The sequence below is a fragment of the Sebastes umbrosus genome, chromosome 5, assembly GCF_015220745.1.
Source record: "Sebastes umbrosus isolate fSebUmb1 chromosome 5, fSebUmb1.pri, whole genome shotgun sequence".
Taxonomy (NCBI): Eukaryota; Metazoa; Chordata; class Actinopteri; order Perciformes; family Sebastidae; genus Sebastes; species Sebastes umbrosus.
In genome coordinates, this window is record NC_051273.1 from 14231492 (window position 1) to 14251056 (window position 19565).

General features: G+C 39.7%; 2 protein-coding genes across 2 annotated transcripts; both read right to left on the minus strand.

The window, feature by feature from the left end:
- Positions 1-1529: 1529 nt before the first annotated feature.
- On the minus strand, positions 1530-11944 carry ftsj3 (FtsJ RNA 2'-O-methyltransferase 3). Its single transcript, XM_037768906.1, has 21 exons — positions 11737-11944; positions 11493-11598; positions 10457-10503; positions 10189-10268; positions 9145-9244; positions 8659-8853; positions 8443-8558; positions 8133-8237; positions 7117-7217; positions 6922-7008; positions 6652-6831; positions 6237-6372; positions 5145-5338; positions 4905-5025; positions 4641-4722; positions 4311-4455; positions 4098-4213; positions 3286-3388; positions 2600-2783; positions 2334-2428; positions 1530-2210 (listed from the first exon to the last, which is right to left on the minus strand). Exons 1-21 carry the CDS (start codon positions 11801-11803, stop codon positions 1940-1942), a joined length of 2631 nt encoding a protein of 876 aa, XP_037624834.1. The 5' UTR covers positions 11804-11944; the 3' UTR covers positions 1530-1939.
- Positions 11945-13241: 1297 nt separating this feature from the next.
- Positions 13242-17530, minus strand: plaat1 (phospholipase A and acyltransferase 1). The gene is made up of 5 exons (XM_037770455.1): positions 17309-17530; positions 16423-16472; positions 15773-15911; positions 14281-14549; positions 13242-13516 (listed from the first exon to the last, which is right to left on the minus strand). The coding sequence occupies exons 2-5, from the start codon at positions 16447-16449 to the stop codon at positions 13415-13417; spliced, it is 537 nt and encodes a 178-aa protein (XP_037626383.1). The 5' UTR covers positions 16450-16472; positions 17309-17530; the 3' UTR covers positions 13242-13414.
- Between the last annotated feature and the right edge of the window lie 2035 nt (positions 17531-19565).

Sequence of the window (19565 nt, forward strand, 5' to 3'; positions counted from 1 at the left end):
CAATCGGCCGGGCTTGATGCAAGCAGAGAAACATTTCACAACAACTATGGCGGCCCGTGTAACATCGCATAAGCTTGATTAAAGCTTGATTTATACTTCTGCGTTGACTCGACGCCGCAGCCTGACGTCACCTCTCCAGACATGGAACTACACGTCGCGGCGACGCAGACCGCAACAGCTGTGATTGGTCCAGTCTCTCAGCGATGCTGAGCGGCCAGGACCAAGTTCTACTTCTCTCTGCCTCCATCTGTTCAATGTTTGTTCACACAAATCCACTCAGATATATGTTCTCTTTTCGGCGTTGCAGTAATGTCAGTAAAAGCTCTGTGGTTCAACAGTTATTAGCTCCAACTGCGCTCAGTTTCTGTTTGGAGTACAAGAAGAAGAAGGAACTCATAGAGACGCCGCCGCCAACTAGCGGTCTGGTGGTGTAATTGCAGAGCAACACAAACACAGCAGGCACAACTTTATTGTGGAGTGACACCAAGTGGAATGAATATATATCATGTCTTTTTCAAAGCCTGCAGTGAAGAGAAAGGTTGGTGACAAGCACAGACAATTTCAGGAAAAGTGGGAGACGCAATAGAGGCCATGTTCAGAAGAACCCATTCAAGTTAAAGAACTGTTAATAATGACGTTTGAGAAGATTGTTTTTTTTTAACAAAGCTTTTTTTGTGGAATACCTGATGCGGCCCAGCCTCACCCAGACTCTGCCTCCAGCGGCCCCCAGGTAAATTGAGTTTGAGACCACTGCTTTAGATCCACCACTTGTGTCCTGCAGGACGTCAGCTCCACCTGTTGTGAGTCATGAGTGTACTCCCTTCTCTTGGCTGGCACATCGTCATAGTTTGTTGGCTACAGAGCATTCAGTGTAATGGTAACATCATTAAAACCAACCAACCTCTGCAGGCTTCTTCATGCTTTTGTTGCTTGGATCGTAGTTGATCATGTCATACGGATCTACCCAGTCGTTGTCCGCCTCCTGTCCTGTTACAACCAGAGACAGGCTGAATACCAGGACGATGAGGAGCATGCTGGCAGAGAGAGGAGGCTATACTTCACCTAATAAACCAGTCCAGTGTTACAGAGAGTTAGCTCGCTGCAGCTGATAACATCCAAACAAGACTCCCAGGGAAGTGAACACAAGTACAGAGTGGCTAACTGTCAGACTCATCGACTAAAACGTGGTTTAAAAGACACTTTAATAGGTTAAGGTTACACTAATACGCTGAATATTAAAGACTTTACACTTTAACTACAGTAAAAACGTGCAGAAAAACAGCTCAGCAGTACTATCACTATTTACTAGTGATGTTACGTGCTGTGCCGAGGCTCCGGAGCGTGTGTCGAGTAATCCAGGAAGTTTCCTGAGATGCGCATGTCGAGGCTTGTATCGTTTTAAATAATGAAGTCATTGATGACATCCGAAGCCTCGCTGCCCGGCCGTACCGCCCACTGGTTCATGAAGTGTATGATATATATATATATATATATATATATATATATTTTAAATCACAGGAAACACTGAATTAAAGATTCAACAAAACTTTTATTGCAAAAAATGTGTATATAATATTTACATTAATAGCAACATTTCTGGAGAACACATTTATTATGTTTTTACTTGATTTTCTGCCATTTACAGTTCAGCTGTTCAGTTAAACTACTCCGTTCAGAGTTCAGGACAAATAATCTACATCTTCAGAAAAACGTGCGCAGAACACGGAGAACATTATGTCAAGAGGTTTCAGGAGCCTCAGCGAAAGGTCCTAAAATGAGGGCATCCATGTGAATGACCAAAACTAATTTTGGCCTCTGTACATGATACAGGAGCCCAAAGTGTGGCAGACATCTTAGCTCACAAAGCTCCATAAATGCTCACCTGCGACATGTTAAATAGTTAGAAAGGCAACACTGTGAGAGTGCTACAGGATCACATTTATTTTCCTTTTCGCCCTTTACCACCCTTCATCCCTCCTCTGCCACCCTTTGTCTGTCCTCCTCCTTTGCCGCCTTTTCCGCCTTTTCCTTTGCCCCCTTTAGTGTCTTTCCTCTGCATCGCCCGCATGTCTTTCTTCATGCGACCGTCCACCACTTTGAAGGCTCCCTTGACGCCGGCCGGACGCCTCACCTTCCTGCCAGCCCCCTTTTTGGTCACGACGTATGTTACTTCTCTCTTCTCCTTCCCCAGGCCTGCTTTCTTGTAGATACTGACAGAACAGGAACAAGACAAGACAAAATGATTGAAATGATGTTATTGATACAATTATCCAGTATGAAGCGATGCATTTAGCTTCATGGAGTCATTAAACCCTACAGGTGTGACGTTATACCTCTTCAACTGAGCCATCTTCTCCCTCTCGGAGATGTCCACTATGTTGACGACTGCTTCTGCTTTCTTCTTAGCCGATTCCATCTTCTTCAGCATCTGGAAACGTCACAGAGAAACAAACAAATCAAAATCTACAGAAATATGTTGCCTGAAAGGTTTGGGGTGTTTTTGTTTGTCTTAAAACGGATCAAGCAGCTGTAATGATTTCAACCATAATCCAGTTTTATGTCTTTTGGCATCATCAATGTACTTTCTCCCTGATCTTACCCTCCTCTTCTTCCTGGCCTTGGCCTCAGCGACTCGTTTGATGGGTCGGGCATCGATCTCCTTCCATTTTTGTTTGAACTCCTCCACCATCTCCTTGGTGACCGGCGTCGGCTTCTTCCGGTGTTTCCCTTCATCGTCTAGGAACCATGCCGGTACGTCCCACACCTCCTCGGAGCTAGCAAACCTGCAGGACCATACAATCAGCTTGCTGTCTTTCAATAATATACTCGTTCAAAATGCGATACGTGTGTAAAAAGTGTCAGACTTCGTCGCTGCTAGCTCTTTGATGTTGATTTGGTGTGTCTGGGCTTTAAAGTGTATTTTAATTTTCAAAAATTACACATATAGTGCACTAGCATGTATTTATAGCAGCAGGACTTTGTATGTGGGATTAAGTCAAAATAAACTTCAGTGCCCATGTTCATCGTAATGAAAGAACATCCAGTGCGACTGCGTGGCTCATTTACAGTAAGTGTATTTAAATTCATATCAGGCTCTGGCAACACAGGCGGTACTTGTTAGTGGGACCAATAATTTGTTGATTTGGTCTTTTCATTGGATTTGTTGACAAAATCAAAATATAGAATATTTCAGCCTTATAATTTAAATTGCTGTAAGCTTTGTGAGACAATTTGAACCAGTGGGAAAGTGGACACACATTGAAAAACACACTCATACAAACAGACCTGTGGAAGGAGCCGTCCACCAGGTCCCTAGCTCTCTTCTTAGACGTGGCGATCTGACAGCCCAGGGCCAGACCCTCTGCATTCAGGATCCTGGCTCTCTTACCTGAGGAGCACAGAAACCATTAAGTTACACAAAAACATGTAGCTGAACAACCTTATTATATATTTATTTATTCATCTTGGTTACTTATGTAACCTGATTTTAAGGTGATGTTTCAGTTTCCAAAAGGTTTGTGTAGGTTGGAGATCACCAGCTTAACACCTGAAATATAAATGCTAGGGCTTTCAAAGTTAACGTGTTCATAACGCATTAATGCAAATTTGTTTTGATGCCACTGTTTCTTTAACGCAACTTGCGATTTTTAATTAACCTTTTAAAAATCCGACGGGCCGCCGATCTTTCGGAGGTTGTAGCTCACTTTTAAAGCTAGAGCGAAGATACTGGCAACATATGGCACTAAAAAACCTAAGGAATCCATTGATACCAACCATATCATACTGGCTTGTTTCGCAAAGGAGGTTACATTTTTGCCATGTTATGATTTGAGCATATTTCCTATGCTAAATGCAGTACCTGTGAGGGTTTCTGGACAATATTTGTCATTGTTGTGTTGTTAATTGATTTACAATAATATATATATAGATACATTTGCATAAAGCAGCATATTTGCCCACTCCCAAGTTGATAAGAGTATTAAATACTTGACAAAACTCCCTTTAAGGTACATTCTGAACAGATACAAAATGTGCAATTAATCGCAAATAAATATTTTAATCGATTGACAGTCCTAATAAATGCTCCTCATACTCACTGATGCTTTCTACAGGAACAACCTGGAAGTTCTCATCATTGGCCTCTTCTGAAACCCCGCCAGCCCCGCCAGCCCCGCCAGCCCCTTTAGTGACCTGCTTCATCTTGGTAATCTCCCTGGAACAAGCAGCAAAGATTTATTTCGTTGTCAATAGTATTAATCCATTATATAATATTTTGAACAGAACACAGCAAACAGTAAATGAGGTTTTACTTCTCGTCTTCACTGCTGTCATCTGAGTCGCTGTCACTCTCCTCTTCAGCTTCTTTTGAAGGTCCCGCCTTTTCTTCCGCAGGTGGGGCAGCCTCCTCTTCCTCCTCCTCCTCCTCTTCCTCTTCTTCAGCTTTCCTCTTTTTGGCTTTTCCAAAAGAATATCCAACATTTCCATTATTTCGTCACTCCCAGATTTAGGTGAGCTTTTACCCTTTTAAAAGTGTTTTATTCTAAACTTGTTTTATGTCATTTTTTTTACTGAATCATGGAAAAAATTCTTTAGATGAACATATGTGAATAAATGAATGAGAAAACAGGGGAGACGGTTACCAGCTTTTTTGTTCTGAAGCAACTCGGTCTGTCGGAGCTCGCTCTCTGCGTCTCCTTCCATGTCGATCTCGGAGAATATGCCCTAGAGAGCAAAGAGATGGCAGGGTCAAAGGTCACAGGTCACACAGATATTAACTTGAGGAATATCAGCAAAGATGTGAGCAAAGAGGTGAGCAGGTGACAAATCATTATACAACACCAGTTTGAGTAACTGTGAACATGAACATTATATAAATTACACTATGGGAGCACAGGTGGACAAACCTTGCTGAACCACAGGTTGGCCTCTCGTTCCTTCTTCTCATCCTTTCCCTCCAGTTCCACCAGCAAGCCGCTACCCTGCCCTTCATCCTCCTCATCGTCCTCCGCTTCTGTGAACTTTACTCTGGAAAACAGAGACACATTCAAGCAAAAACTCTGTGAAAGCAGAACATTATTTCCAAGACAAGGCAGGAACAGAATTTAAAATAGTGGACTGACTTCATGCAGTATTACTTCACTTACTTCTTCTTTGGTGCCTTCATCTCTAGATCTTTCTGTCTCTGCTCCACCTCTTCCATGTCATCATCACTTAAATCAGAGGCCAGGGACATTTTATCCGCCTCATCATCCTCTTCCTCAGACAGGTGGAGGTCGTCATCTTCATCTACCAGGTTGTCTGCCAACTGCATGTCCCCCTTGGCTAGATCAGCCAGCGCCTGATGGAGAGATGTGAATACCACAGGAAAATCATATTAACATTCGGGACATCAGGTTTGTTGGTCTCCACCACCACTAAAATCTTTTGGCAGGAGACATTAGAGATGGAACGCCAATAACCGCACTGATGTCATCTAACAACTTAAATCACTCAACAGAATTAAGTCTATATATGAAGATTTTGCCAACCCAGCCCAAGAGGGGGGTTTGCGTCCGTGTGTGTGTGTTAGGGATGTCACGAGAACCGATACTTTGGTACCAAGTCGATTTTTGAAAACGTGATGGTACTCGTTCTTCTACAGTACCGCTTGTACCGTCAGGGCTCGAGACTAGTATCGTCTCGTCGTCACAGGGATGATATAAAATGCGTTTGGGACACAGTAAACTCACTATCGATGCGTCCAGGGAACGCACCCTATTTTTCCCCTGATAATGCTACATTGCGAACAACAAATCTGTGTCGAAATCTGCAGGACGAGAGCTAGTTAGCTGTAAGCGTGCAGGACTGTGCTGCTATACCGTAACGTTAACTAGTATTGGGACGGTAAATTCTAATGTTAACATGATGTGTTCAAATGCAATCCTGTAAAATGTAGTTTTTGATGAGGAAATTTAATAAATCCAGTTGTTTGAAGGAGATGTTTTCACAGCAATATAAAATAGATAGAGAGGGAATTATGACCTGTTTAACTTCATAACAAAAACCAGTATTCAAATGAGTGTATGTTGAAGTACATGGGATTTATCGTTTTACTTTTGTTTTTTACTTTGGTATCAAATTAGTATAGAGAATCATGGAATTTCACTGGTATTGGTATCGACTACTAAATTCCTGGTATCGTGACATCCCTAGTGTGTGTGTGTGTGTGTGTGTGTGTGTGTGTGTATTGTCTTCACCTGTTTCTTCTTGATGGCGCTGAGCGAGAACATGGATGAGTCGTTGGAATCTGCGATGGAGACGCCAGGCAGATCCATCTTCAGCTCCACCCTCTCCCTCTGCTTCCTTCGCTCCTTCAGCAGCTTCCTCTTCTTCCTGATGGAGCATGACAGTTATACAAACTCCCATTTTCTCAAGAAATGTCAAAATCGCATGTTCCAATTTCAGATTTTTTTCCACTGAAACCACATCAGAGGCAAGAGGTTAACGAGATGATATGGTCTATCAAAGTGCTGCTGGTTCAATCAGCAATAACAACTACTTCACAACCCTGCCTACTGCATCTGTTGCAATTTAGTACTGTGAGAAAATTACAGAGAAAATAAAATCCTTAGTAGAAAGAAAACAGTAATCCTGAACAACTTTGTGTCGTACCTTTTGAGCTCAGACACTTCCTCAGCTTTCAGTTCTGCCAGTTTCTTCTCCATTTCTGCCTCCTCGTCCTCCTCTTCCTCCTCTTCCTCCTCTTCCTCCCCCGTCGCCTTCGCCTCTTTCTTCTTCTTCTTCTTGTCAGATTCTTCATCTGAATCGCCCTTTTCTTCATCAGAACTTAATCTAAAAACAAAGCAAAGATGATTTTTTTAAAATCTGCTATGACACATTCTGGCAAAGACAAAAGAATATCTCAGTGTAAAAAGACTTTACTTGATCTCCGGGTCGAGCGGTTTGGCCTCCCCCTTCAGTTTTTTGGCCAGATATCTCCGCAGGTTCCTCCTCCAGTTCAGCAGCAGGCTGCAGGTGTGAGGACGGAGGAAAGAAGAACACACACATGCATAATTGAATCACTAATGCTTTTCTCTATTATTTCTAGAAAAAAACAGCACTGAAAAACTGACTTACCGGAGCTCTTTGCGGCCCAAGACTTTGATGTCGCGACAGCACTCCTTTATCTCATCAGTGGTGGCCGGTTGACACTCCAGGTCAAAGTTGTCAAAGGTGATCTGAGTGAAGAAGACAGAGTGAGAATAAAAATACAGGAACAGGATATTTCCTGTCTCTTCTCTCACTGAGGTCAGTCACTGTACATTGCATACACTGTACTGTGCACTATACATTCAAATACAGTGGAAACAGCTTATAGTGATCATGAGGCTTGGGACAGAATCATTCCTATTCAAATGCCGTTTTAATAAAAGTAATTTTCTCTCAATGAAAAACGTAGTCTCCTCAAAGCTTATGACAAACTGCCAAAAACAAGCCAAGAAGTTGCAGCAGCGAAACTTGGTGTTCCTCTGGCTCAGGACACAGGTGTAGTAGCCCTTGTCAAGGGGATTGATAATGCCTGGTCACGTAATGCCCCCCCTAAAGTGAAACTCTACCGATCCTCAACCGGCTCTGCACCACCGCAGCGTGGGCATTACATGCAGACAAATGGTGCCAAACTCCCTGCATGCCGCCAATACCCAGAGCTCCTCGCTCACCCGGGAGTGTTGGCAAATGGGCACCGTTCATCTGCATGCACCGCCAACGCTGCAGTGACACAGAGCTGGCTGAAAACCGGCAAAGCATCACCCCAAGCCGGTCCTTGGTGAGGGAAAAGCCAGACGTATGGGCAGCGAAAAAATAGCAAAGCTGTCCTTTTCTTTACTTTATATAGTCATGTAATAAATATACAAATGTCAAAAAATATAAGAAAAAAAATCTGTTATAATAATCATTCGCTTAGAGTGATCAATTTGAACCGGAGAGACGGGATCACCACTGTAATCGGCTCCAGGATAATTCATCATAAAAATGTCTCTTCCCCTACAGCTGCAATTTACAGTATATCCAACCGAATTTTCTATGAAATGGCAGAACATGTGTGGACTTCCAGCATCACTCTTTGACAGGTTAAGGCAGTACAGAGATCTCACCTCACTGGCTTTGTTCAGAAAGTCTATGGCGTTGTCTGCCCTCAGAAAGGATGTCACTGTGAAACTGTGGTAGAGTGTCAGCTCACCATCTGCGTATCCCTCCGCCTGGAACACAAGAGCAGCTGCTTAGTGAGTAAAGAATAAAATATTTGGAGTCAAAGTAAACATTATAATATTTGTGAGCAAGAACTATCACACCATAGCTAATCATGTCTAAACAGCTATTCAGGCAACTACAGGAAATCATGGGAGAGTCAGCTTGGTGTTCTTAACAGGTTACTTGAAATGATCTGTCATAAAGTGTACTTGCCTTTGCCTTCTTGACAGGAATCAGATCCCTCACAGTTTTGGCCTGCACCTCCACCTCTTTGAATGCATATTTGGGGTCAAAAAACTTACTGTCGATTTTATCTGGGGCAAGAAAACCTGGGAAGGAAAAGACACATTTGGTTCAGATGTATTCTGCAGAATAAGAGCCTGGAAAGTTTTTATTCTCATCACAGACTGATCTGTAGCTGCCACTGACCCTGACAGACGACAAAGATCTCGGCGGACTCGTTCCTGGACGCCTGCGGCTTGGTGGCCTGCACCTTCTTGAAGAGCTGCTGGAAAATCCAGAGCAGTGGCTGGTAGTCTTTGGAGCGGAAGACCTTGGTGACGAAAGTGCCACCTTTGGCGAGAAACTCACAGGCCAACTTCATCGCCATGAGGGTCAAATGAGCTGGAGGTGAAGCAGGGAACACAGTGAGATTTTGGGACATTAGGTTCAAATGGGAGACATTATGACAGCTGGGTAGTGATTGGGACACAAACACACTAGAGCAAATAATGGTAAGAACATTTAATTTTCCATTTTTTATGTATTAATATTTTGGCTCCTATTAATAAACACATCACGTACTGCTATACTAAGGAACAAAATTGTATTATTGAGTGTGTGTATCTGTAAATCCTGACTTATGAAGATGTGTGACTGGAAATGTCTTGAAGCTTTTGCTTTAGTGGCACCTACCTTGTGAGAAGGCGTCATGTACCCAGTTGGCTCCCACATTTGGGGCTCCGTCATTTAAGACAACGTCGACCTTCCATGTCTGCAGTTCCTTTCGTAAAGCCTGTATATGGGACAGAAAGTATCTCACTTAACCAACCCATGCTTAGAACTATCCTACAGTTTGTGATTTTAGAGAAATCTGATGCTTGGTGAACAGTGCAGGTGTTTAATGCCATGACAAAACCCACTGAGTCTCCAGTGTCATATTTATTGCATGGCTATTAAAATTGGTTATTCTGTGTATATTAAGCCCCTTTCCCACCGGACAAAAAAAACACTAACAACCACTAACATCTGTCTTTTGCTTTAAGTGGGAAATGTTACAATCGTAATTCATTCCAAGGACAAATAAATACAAAACAACTAATAATAAAATAATAATAAACATGACACCCGGGTGGACGCGGTAATTTCCGCCCCTTTTCCGACACGATGCTATGTGACGCACGTTAAAGTGAATATATAATAAATAAAATCAAAAGGGATTTGGACAATTATTATAATGTATTAACATACAATTAATATGCTCTCCTCAAAACCTCCAGACTCCAGTCAGACAACAGTCATTTTACCTCGCTGAACGTCGTAAACCATTCAAACTCGACCGAAACAAAATAAAACTCGTCAAAACCACCTTTGTTAGTGTTTCCATTGTTCCAACAATCACTGACTCTGGTTTTTGGATTGTTTGAAAGAGAGAGAATAAGTAGCAGATATAATAAAAGAAGTATGTACTGTAGCGTTTTCACTGTTTACTAACCCTGCTTCTGGTGCCGGCCCGCGAGCCTGTGACGTCAAACGTGACACACCAGGAAAAAAAAACTGAACGGCATACTTGTCTACTGACAACAGGAAAGGATTCTATCACCTATTTTTAGCAAGTTTTCCTGTGTTTAAAAAGCCTGCATAAACGCACTAGTTTTGGTGGGAAAAGGATATCAGTGTATGCAGCACTGCAGCCAGGACACTGACATCTGTTTGCCTTCAGTTACGTGCTGAACTCACCGTTCTGCATTTGTCAGTGGTAATGTCTTCTTGCAGCGTCACCACGCTGGGGATGGGCTTGATGGGCACCAGATCAACACCTGACAGGTAGAAACACTTTTTAAACACTTTTCTCACAGTTTCTCAGTTATAGAAATTTGATTGCAATTGAAAAATTGGGCTTTTCCAAACCAACTAATGACACTTGTCAAAACAACTGAATTTAAAAGTCTAAGCAGAGGCAGAACAATATATTACCATATAATCATATTGTTGATATCACACTCACCAATAATGATACTTGATACAGGCATAAACTTGGACGCCACCTGCAACCTGCAAGGAGATTTTGAATCATGAGTGATAGTAAACTTAGAAAAAACGTTGACAATGTACAGACTGAGTGGACACAGCCTGGCAATAGAAACAGGCCGTCACATGCAGAACAGACTACCCAGGGAGGCCAGGCTGTGTTCACATTGTCATACAAGAGAGGTGGAGACAGAATCTCACTTCTTACTGAGCAGTGAGAATTATAAGGATGTGAGAAATGTTTTCTTTGAAAAAATAATTAACATATATCCTGAGTTCATCCATCTCCCCGATCCTCAGAAAATACCATAATAAAAATCAATGTGCAATATTAGCTGCAAAATATGTTGACTGTTGCCATAGAATAAGACATGCTACAAGCTCCGAACATGTTTCTGATTGACTACATCTGTAAAAGAATGTATATTTAAAATGTATTTGGTATATTGTGATTGTGATTATTTTTTGTGAAATGTAATTATTCATTAATATGTAATTTCGCTTTGGCAATTATGTAACCCGAACATTCATGCCTATAAAGCTTATTTGAATTTGAGTGTATTCTTTGTGCTAACTATATTCCACAACATACATTTCACTTGTCTGTGTTCCTAGGAAGAGCATACAAATACATATCCCCATTTGTGAGCTCAACACTCATTACATTTACTCCTTTAGAAAACCTAAAAGGGACAATCTTTTTCTCTTAAAACATTTTTAACCTATTATTCAGCAGCAGGTTGTATCTTTAAAGATAATTTACCATTATTGGAGGGCTCTTGTTGAGTGTTATCCAACTGTCCAAAGAACACATTGGTAATTACACAATTAATAACTTTAAATTACTATTGAAGGAGGGTTGAACTACCATGTTCTCTAAATATAAAATGAACCAGTGTCCTCAATTTTTAATGTGTGTCCCTCTATGTCTCTACAGTTTAGGCACCCCTCCATGTCTATACTTTAAACCCTCCACATGTTGTTTGGCAGATAATGAATTAGCACCAGCTCACCATCCTCCAGGAGCAGCACACAGATCCACCACAGCTCTGGCTTTCTGTAGAAACTGAAATTTACGGTTGAGCTGGATGAGTTTGAAGGAAGAACGAGAGCGATAACCTGAAAACAAAAAGACAAAACACGATGTTACCAGACAGCTGACAGTCTGTTAGCAATGCTAATGCTACTATCTGCACCAATGCTCTGTCGTTAGTCTGCAGCTCGCTTATCTTTCTACCAGCGGTGAAGTTACTCTACCTGTTTCTTTAGCCAGGTGGTAGAATTTATCCTTCCTGGTTTTTCCAACTTTGAGTTTCTTCCCCATCTTTGTATCTGTGGTGTTTTACACTCCAGTACAGAAATATTAAAGCACTCAAACGTCCACGAAAAACAACACGTGCGGCTGTTTCAGGCGGCGCAGAGGTTCGACGTCACACTGCACGTTGTTCTTCTTCTTCCGGTTTGTTTCCGGGTTGTTTACCAGAAGTTGCTGCCACCTGCTGTCTGAACCACAGAATACAAGCCTTACATTTTTTTTTTTAAAGTAATAAATTATAAATAAAAAATTAATAAATGAAATACATTATTATATATTAAATATATATTAAATATATATAAATAAAATAAAATATTTTTTTATAAATAATTATTACAATCATCATATACTGTACATACAGACACATACATGAGATTTGACCTCTGCGTTTAACCTTAAAGGTCCCATATCATGCTCATTTTCAGGTTCATACTTGTATTTTATGTTTCTACTAGAACATGTTTGCATGCTGTAATGTTAAAAAATGCATATTATTTTCTTCATACTGTCAGCCTGAATATACCTGTATTTGTCCTCTGTCTGAAACGCTCCGTTTTAGTGCTTTTCAACGGAACTGCAACGGAATTGCGTTGCTAGGCAACAGTTTGGGTCCATGTTATACTGTTCATACAGACACATACATGAGATTTGACCTCTGCATTTAACCTTAACCCAGGGGTCAGCAACCTTTACTATCAAAAGAGAAATTTTTAGGCAAAAAAAAAAGAAGAAAAAATCTGTCTGGAGCCGCAAAACATTATAGCATTGTGATGAAGGTTACACAGTTTATAGTATAAGTATATAGTATATAAGTCTAATGCAGTGAGGGCCAAAGTGCAAATGTACGAAGGAGTATTAGGGCCACATTGAGGGGGAAAAAATCTGAGATTTCCAGAATAAAGTCATAATATTATGAGAAAAAAGTCGTAATGTTATGAGAAGTGTCATATTATTATGAGAAAAAAGTCTAAATGTTACGAGAATAAAGTCATAACTTTACTTGAAAAAAAGTTGAAATGTTACGAGAATAAAGTCATAACTTTACTAGAAAAAAAGTTGTAATATTACGAGAATAAAGTCATAACTTTGCGAGAAAAAAGTCGTAATATTACGAGAATAAAGTCATAACCTTACGAGAAAAAAGGAAAATAACATGTAAAATTACTACTTTATAATTATGACTATATTCAGACTTTGCCATGAACAGTTTCCATTAGGGCTACTTACAGGAGAAACAAACCCTATGAAAATTGTTTAAAATTAATTCAGACCCTTTGTATCAGGTTGGCAACATAAATCTCAGATACAGATATCTAAAAATCTGGACAAATAAAACCAAAACTGTCTGCATGACCAGATACCAGAAAAGGTTGATTGAAAATATATGTTTTTTTGTAATTTGGGTGAAGCGACCATTTAATGTGTTAACAATTTCACACTCCAAGCTTCAGAATTACTAATATTTGACCATAAACCAAAACAATATGGTGTAAACTAGGGGGGCACTTTATGAACAAGTAACACAGTCATCTGCATTTTTATTATTTATTTATTCATCAATTTTTAATCACAGCTGCATGAATGTTGGGAGACAACACCCTTCAGTGGAGAGCACAGCTGTCAGAAAGGCCTGTTTCTGGATCGTGTGTTGATCAGTCCCAGGACAGAGAAGGCGCTGGCTGCTGCCGTCACCAAACTGATGGCCCCAATGGCCCGCGTAGCCTGAGGAGACAAGGACGACAAGAGGAGGTGGACTTAAAGATATTAAAGAACAAGGACTGTGCTTATATTGAATATGTAACACGTGTGTGTAACATACTGAACACAGGAATGAACAGCAAAGATTTTTTGATATAGATTATTTTTCCACCCAAAAACTGGTCACAAAACCATTGGAAACTAAATTAATTCAACCTTAAATAGATAGAAAGTACTAAATCTTTAGCTACTTTTCAAAGCTATAAGGATGAGTAACATTCAAAACATAGATTTTGGGTGGATTATACCTTTTTAATATCTACCCAGACTGTCGCCATGACTTTAACAACTCCAAACCTGTGCCTAAATCAACCAGTCTTGACAGGCCCAGTGATTGTATTTAGGTAGGTTACTGTTTATCTAGTTTTACCAAACCTATGGGTAGAACTAAAATGAATAGAACCTACTCCAGGTAAAAGAAAGAGCTAAACAGTTTCCCTTCCTTTATATTACACAAACTGGCAACCGCAATCACAGAACTAAAATGTACACATAGAAACCATCTGGAGTCCAGAAAGTAATACAGACCATTAGAAAGTAAATGTTATATATATTTTATAGTAAGGTTTACTTTAAAGAAATTGCCTTTTAAATGCTCTTTTCTGTTCTAAAGAAGTAAAAACTATGACAGTGGTGACATGTCATCAGTCACTGTGGTATGTTGAGTGAAACATGAGTATTTGGCCCTGATGGCACATGAGACAGAGACAGAATAAACAGTGAGAGACCTGCTCGGACACCCCTTCCCCGTAGCGCAGCAGGGTAACAAAGTGCTCGCAGTTGCTCCCCAGCAGGTCGTAGGACACCTCCTGGCCAATGAGGTGTTGCGATCGCTGAATGATTTCGGAGACGGGCAGGGGTGTGTGGTTGTGGTCGTACTTGTTGTTCACACGGTACGTGTCACTTCCCACCACCTCCTTCAGCAGCTGCATACGCACCACTGCCTTCCGGCTGAAGACGGACTTCACACTGGACATGGCGGCTGCCTGGTTATCATCTGGAGAGGAACAGGAGAGCTCAGTGTGATGACAAGTATTTAACAAAAGGGGATATTATAGTATGTTGGACCTGGAATCTTGTAGGTTTAGGAAAATGTAGAAACATAGTTGTAGGGATGCATGACAAATAGATCCTAAAGTAATTTTGGATCCAGGCCACAGAAACAAAATGTAGCATCATCATGTATCACTTCATCAAACCTGGACCAGTGTTATGGTCTTAAAAGTACAGTGTGTAGGATTTGTTGGCATCTAGTGGTGTGGTTGCAGATTGCAATCAACTGAGTACCCCTACGCTCACTCCTCCCTTTCCAAGATTGCAGTAACGTGAGCCACCAAGTGCAAAACCGAGGTAATGCCGTTGTCCTCGCTCAAAGACCATGCTTAAGCCTCGTTTATACTGTCCGCAAGGACGTTCGCATGGACATGAGCTGACGCCGAGTCATGACAAGGAAACGTTTGGATCTTTTATACACTGTGCGCATTTCTATTTGCAGCAAACCAACATTCTCAAAGCTCCTCAAAGTTCTCCGTTTTCTCCGCCTATCCGCATAGTTAGAAAATGTTGGATGTGCACGGACAGGCGAAACCTGCCGCACGGAAACCCTGTGAAAGGCCATGTCAGTTGTATAATTACACTAATGAAAACATGGTTATTTATATGTTCAATTTCTGCAAATAGATCTCCCGAAATGTTACACACTGTTCCTTTAAAATCTGAAAGACAACAGCAACAAACCAGTTGAAAGTGAGATCCAATACAGCAGAAAGAGCCCTTAGTCTTCAGTGCCTTATATCAGATCATATGATCCTGTCATGTACAAAACCAGCCACCAGTCCTACACAAAGTTTAATTTTCAGAATATGTAATAATCAGAATATGGAGACAGTGTTGGGCTGATGTTTTGGTTTTTGAGTGTAAAACTCTTACAATATAATTAAGGATGCTTTTAAACTTAAGCTTTGATTGTTGAATTTAGTCACAAATATTTCATGTTATAGAATAATACCAGGTTCCAGGGACTTTAAACCAAACCATAGTGGTGGAAGAAGTATTTAGATCCTTACATAAGTAAAAGTCATGCATTCAAAACACTACCCTTTTTTCTATATATTTTTAGCATCATCAAGTCAAAGTGTGTCAAAATCAACCTTTTGTGTCCAAAATCAAAATTTTTGTTAAAATTAGCTCAGCCGTTAACTCGTCTCGTTCCCTACTGACCAAGGGGAGTTAAGTTGATGATGTAACCATCTCCCAGGTAGAGAGCCCAGTGCTGATAGGCTGGTCTGAAGATCTCAATGAGGTCACCAGGCTGGGGGTCACCAGAGGGGTCAGGAAGGTTGGGGTCATTAGAGGCCATCTGCACAGAGAGAGAGAGAGAGACCGTATATACAGTATATAACTATTTCACATATTATTTGCTTTCATGAACATTATGCACAGCTTGCATTGGTCTTTATGTGTCTATTATAAAAAAGAAATTTGGTTATAAAATAAGGATGTTTAGAAGACAAAAAACAAAACAATTGGCATTTGGGAAATATTAAAAGTTAAAAATATAAATGATTTCATATTATAATCAATAAACATCTGACGCAGTATGATGGGCCTTGAAAACTTGAATAAATTAAAATCATAATTTCCTATCAGGCCTTTGTAAACCCAACAGTAGCTGGATTACTTGTCAAAATTATATAAATGTTACATTTTAGGGAAACTATAGCTTTGAAATAAAATCTTTAAATGACTCATGCATACGTTTCCCTTTTTGGAGGTCAGTAGAGGTCATTCATACTCCATCATTACACATCCACATTCGACCATCATAAAAACACACACAGGTTATACTAACAGCCTTTCAGTCAACTTACAGTAGAGTTGTGTTGTTGTTTATCCATCCCACATCATGCTTCCACAAATTCTAAAAAGAGGAAAAAACACAGATAGGAACAACAATCAACAAAACTACTTTTAATCCACTAACTGATCACTGAATGTGAATCTGAGAAATGAGAAATTATACTTTTTGTTAAGACAAGAGTCAATGCACAAAAATAACTAAATTCCCAGAGACAGAGAATGCTAGATAGGATGGTACAATGCAAAGGGCACCTATACACACAGACAATACACACACATGAGCTCTTGTGTCACCTGTGTTGCCACAATAGCATCAACACAATGGGGAAGCTGACAGAAAAATAGTTTGAGCCCAGGTTATTTCACATAGAAATAATCATCCATAAAAATGTGAATTTATATCACTTTCATAGTTATTTAAAAAAAAAAAAAAGATTTCCTTGGATCACTTTAGATAATAATTGAAATTTCTGTTAATTGCGCAGAGAGAGAGAGAGTTTAGTTTGGATCAAAATGACACATGGATAGGATGAAATCTATATCAGCCCAGGAGAGCAATTAGTAAATCCAGCTCATCATTAATGTATGATGCTGGAGCCATGCTGACAAAAAAAAGGCCTCATATTATTTTACCAAACCAAAACTCTAACATGAAAACATACAGTTTAACTCTGTATGGAGATTATGTAGTTATTTTGTCATACATTATGTAGTAATGCTCTAAAAACACCCACTGTTACAACATATACAAAACATTCTGTAGATATATAATACAAAATATAAAAATAAAGTGCCATAGATACCTTTAAATTCCCTTTGTAATGTTATAGCAGTAGGTTTTTTTAAATTAATGTCAGAAGTCAACACAGAGCAAACACACACAGGAGTTATACTTACTCAAACACCAGCAGCTTTTTCTTCCTCACCATTTTAGTTCTCCATCATAAATCCGAACATAATCATAAAAAAATCCAGCAAGAAAATAAAAAACTGAAAGAGATCAATTCCAAGTTTCTGACGTGATAAAAGGTTGCCAAATATCCCAAAGCCAAACCAAACGCTGGAGGTCCTGGTGGAGGTATTTCAGTGTCCGTTGCTCTGACTGATGACAGTTTGCCACAGTTGCTAAGGTCACACACTCATACACACACACACACACTGAGAGGCGTTTCCTCTCTGCCATTGTCCCATTCACAAGCAGCCGCACTGCTCTTCTGAATAAGAGTTATTGTGGGTTTACAAATGCAACACATGCATGACTGATTTCATTTAAACGCTGTCTGATCTCTTTGCTTGGAGAGGTGACATTGGTGTAGCAGGCAGCCCATGTGCATGTTCATATATTCCCTATTGCCACTTGTAATGTGGCAAACAGGTAAGAAAATGGTGTGTGTATTCCTGCACTGACCATTTGCACTGTGCTGATCTCTGTACATAGACATACTGTACATACAATGGAACTTTACTTATTTATATATATATATATATATATATATATAATTTTTTTTTTTTAAGAGCAAAATCACAATTTTTCCGTTTCTATTTTAAGCTAAACTTTACCTATTTGTATTTATATATTTGATTAAAATTCAAATTCAAATAAGCTTTATTTGCATGAATGTTCAGGTTACATTATTGCAAAGGCTAAATTATATATTAATGAATAATTACATTTCACAAAAAATAATCACAAAACAATCACAATCACAAATACATTTTAAATATACATTCTTTTACAGATGTAGTTAATCAGAAACATGTTCGGAGCTTGTAGCATGTCTTATTCTATGGCAACAGTCAACATATTTTGCAGCTAAAATTGCACATTGATTTTTCTCCCCACATAAGTATGGTATTTTCTGAGGATTGGGGAGATGGATGAACTCAGGATATCTGTTATTTATCTTTTCAAAGAAAACATCTCTCACATCCTTATATTTCTCACAGCACAGTAAGAAGTGAGATTCTGTCTCCACCTCTCTTGTATGACAATGTGAACACAGCCTGGCCTCCCTGGGTAGTCTGTTCTGCCTGTGACGGCCTGTTTCTATGGCCAGGCTGTGTCCACTCAGTCTGTACATTGTCAACGTTTTTCTAAGTTTACTATCAGTCATGGTGGTCAGGTACTCTGCCACCGTGTACTCTTTGTTGAGGGTCATATATTTGATTACTATGTTACACAGCTCTGTTTACACATTCCTTTATTCTAGTAAATCTTTACGTCTTGTATGTACATTTTTTGTTTTTATTTTACACTTGCTTTGGCAATGTAAATGTATGTTTCCCATACCAATAAAGGAATGAGTCTTAAAACTCGGAAATTAGTTAGCATTTTAGCACTTTCGGTTCCCTCGTCTCGAAGTCTATGTCTGTGTTCCAATACCCAAACTACCATCCTACTTAGTATGCCAGAAAATTATTTAGTATGTCCTAATACATAGTATGTCAAATGCAGTATGCCAAAAATACCATGATGTCCGACTACATCCGGTCACAATTCACAGTATGCAAGCCAGCATGCTTTTCTGGCTCTTCTGACAAACAATCCTCTGTGCAGCAGATATATGAGCAAGAGGGTTAAAGTTCAAGGCGCAATGTTATGACAAATTAGTATGTCCCAATTGTATGAATACTGCATTATGTACTGAATTGTGTCGCTGTTATAACCAATTTCTGATTCTTACAAACGGTCCCTTTAACATTTACCAAATGAAAAAAAGTAAAATGCTGTAGGAAACACTCTTTTTCCTTTCTTTTTTTAAATTAATAATATGCATAATTATTGATTATTGTGTAATTATATGCATTATTACTATATTTACTATCGTTTCTTGCACTATTTGTCATGCTATTCATGCAGTAAACCTGTGAACCCTTGGTGTTGTGAAAGTCCCTCAAAGGAGATGTCAGGGGTTGGATGCATTCTTTGCTCGCTGATTGGCTGCTGACAGACAGACATTACGTCACCTGTCTCCGCCCCCCTCTCTGTCAGTGCAGTTGGAAACTGCGTTAAGCTCGCGATAGTTAATCTGAACAGAGCTGTAAATTATATATGTCAAATAGAGGGGCGAAATTATGGAATAGATCATGTGTAGCACACTTTGTAAGTAAAAAAAAATAGTTTAATAAAAACTACAAAAATGTATGATTAAAA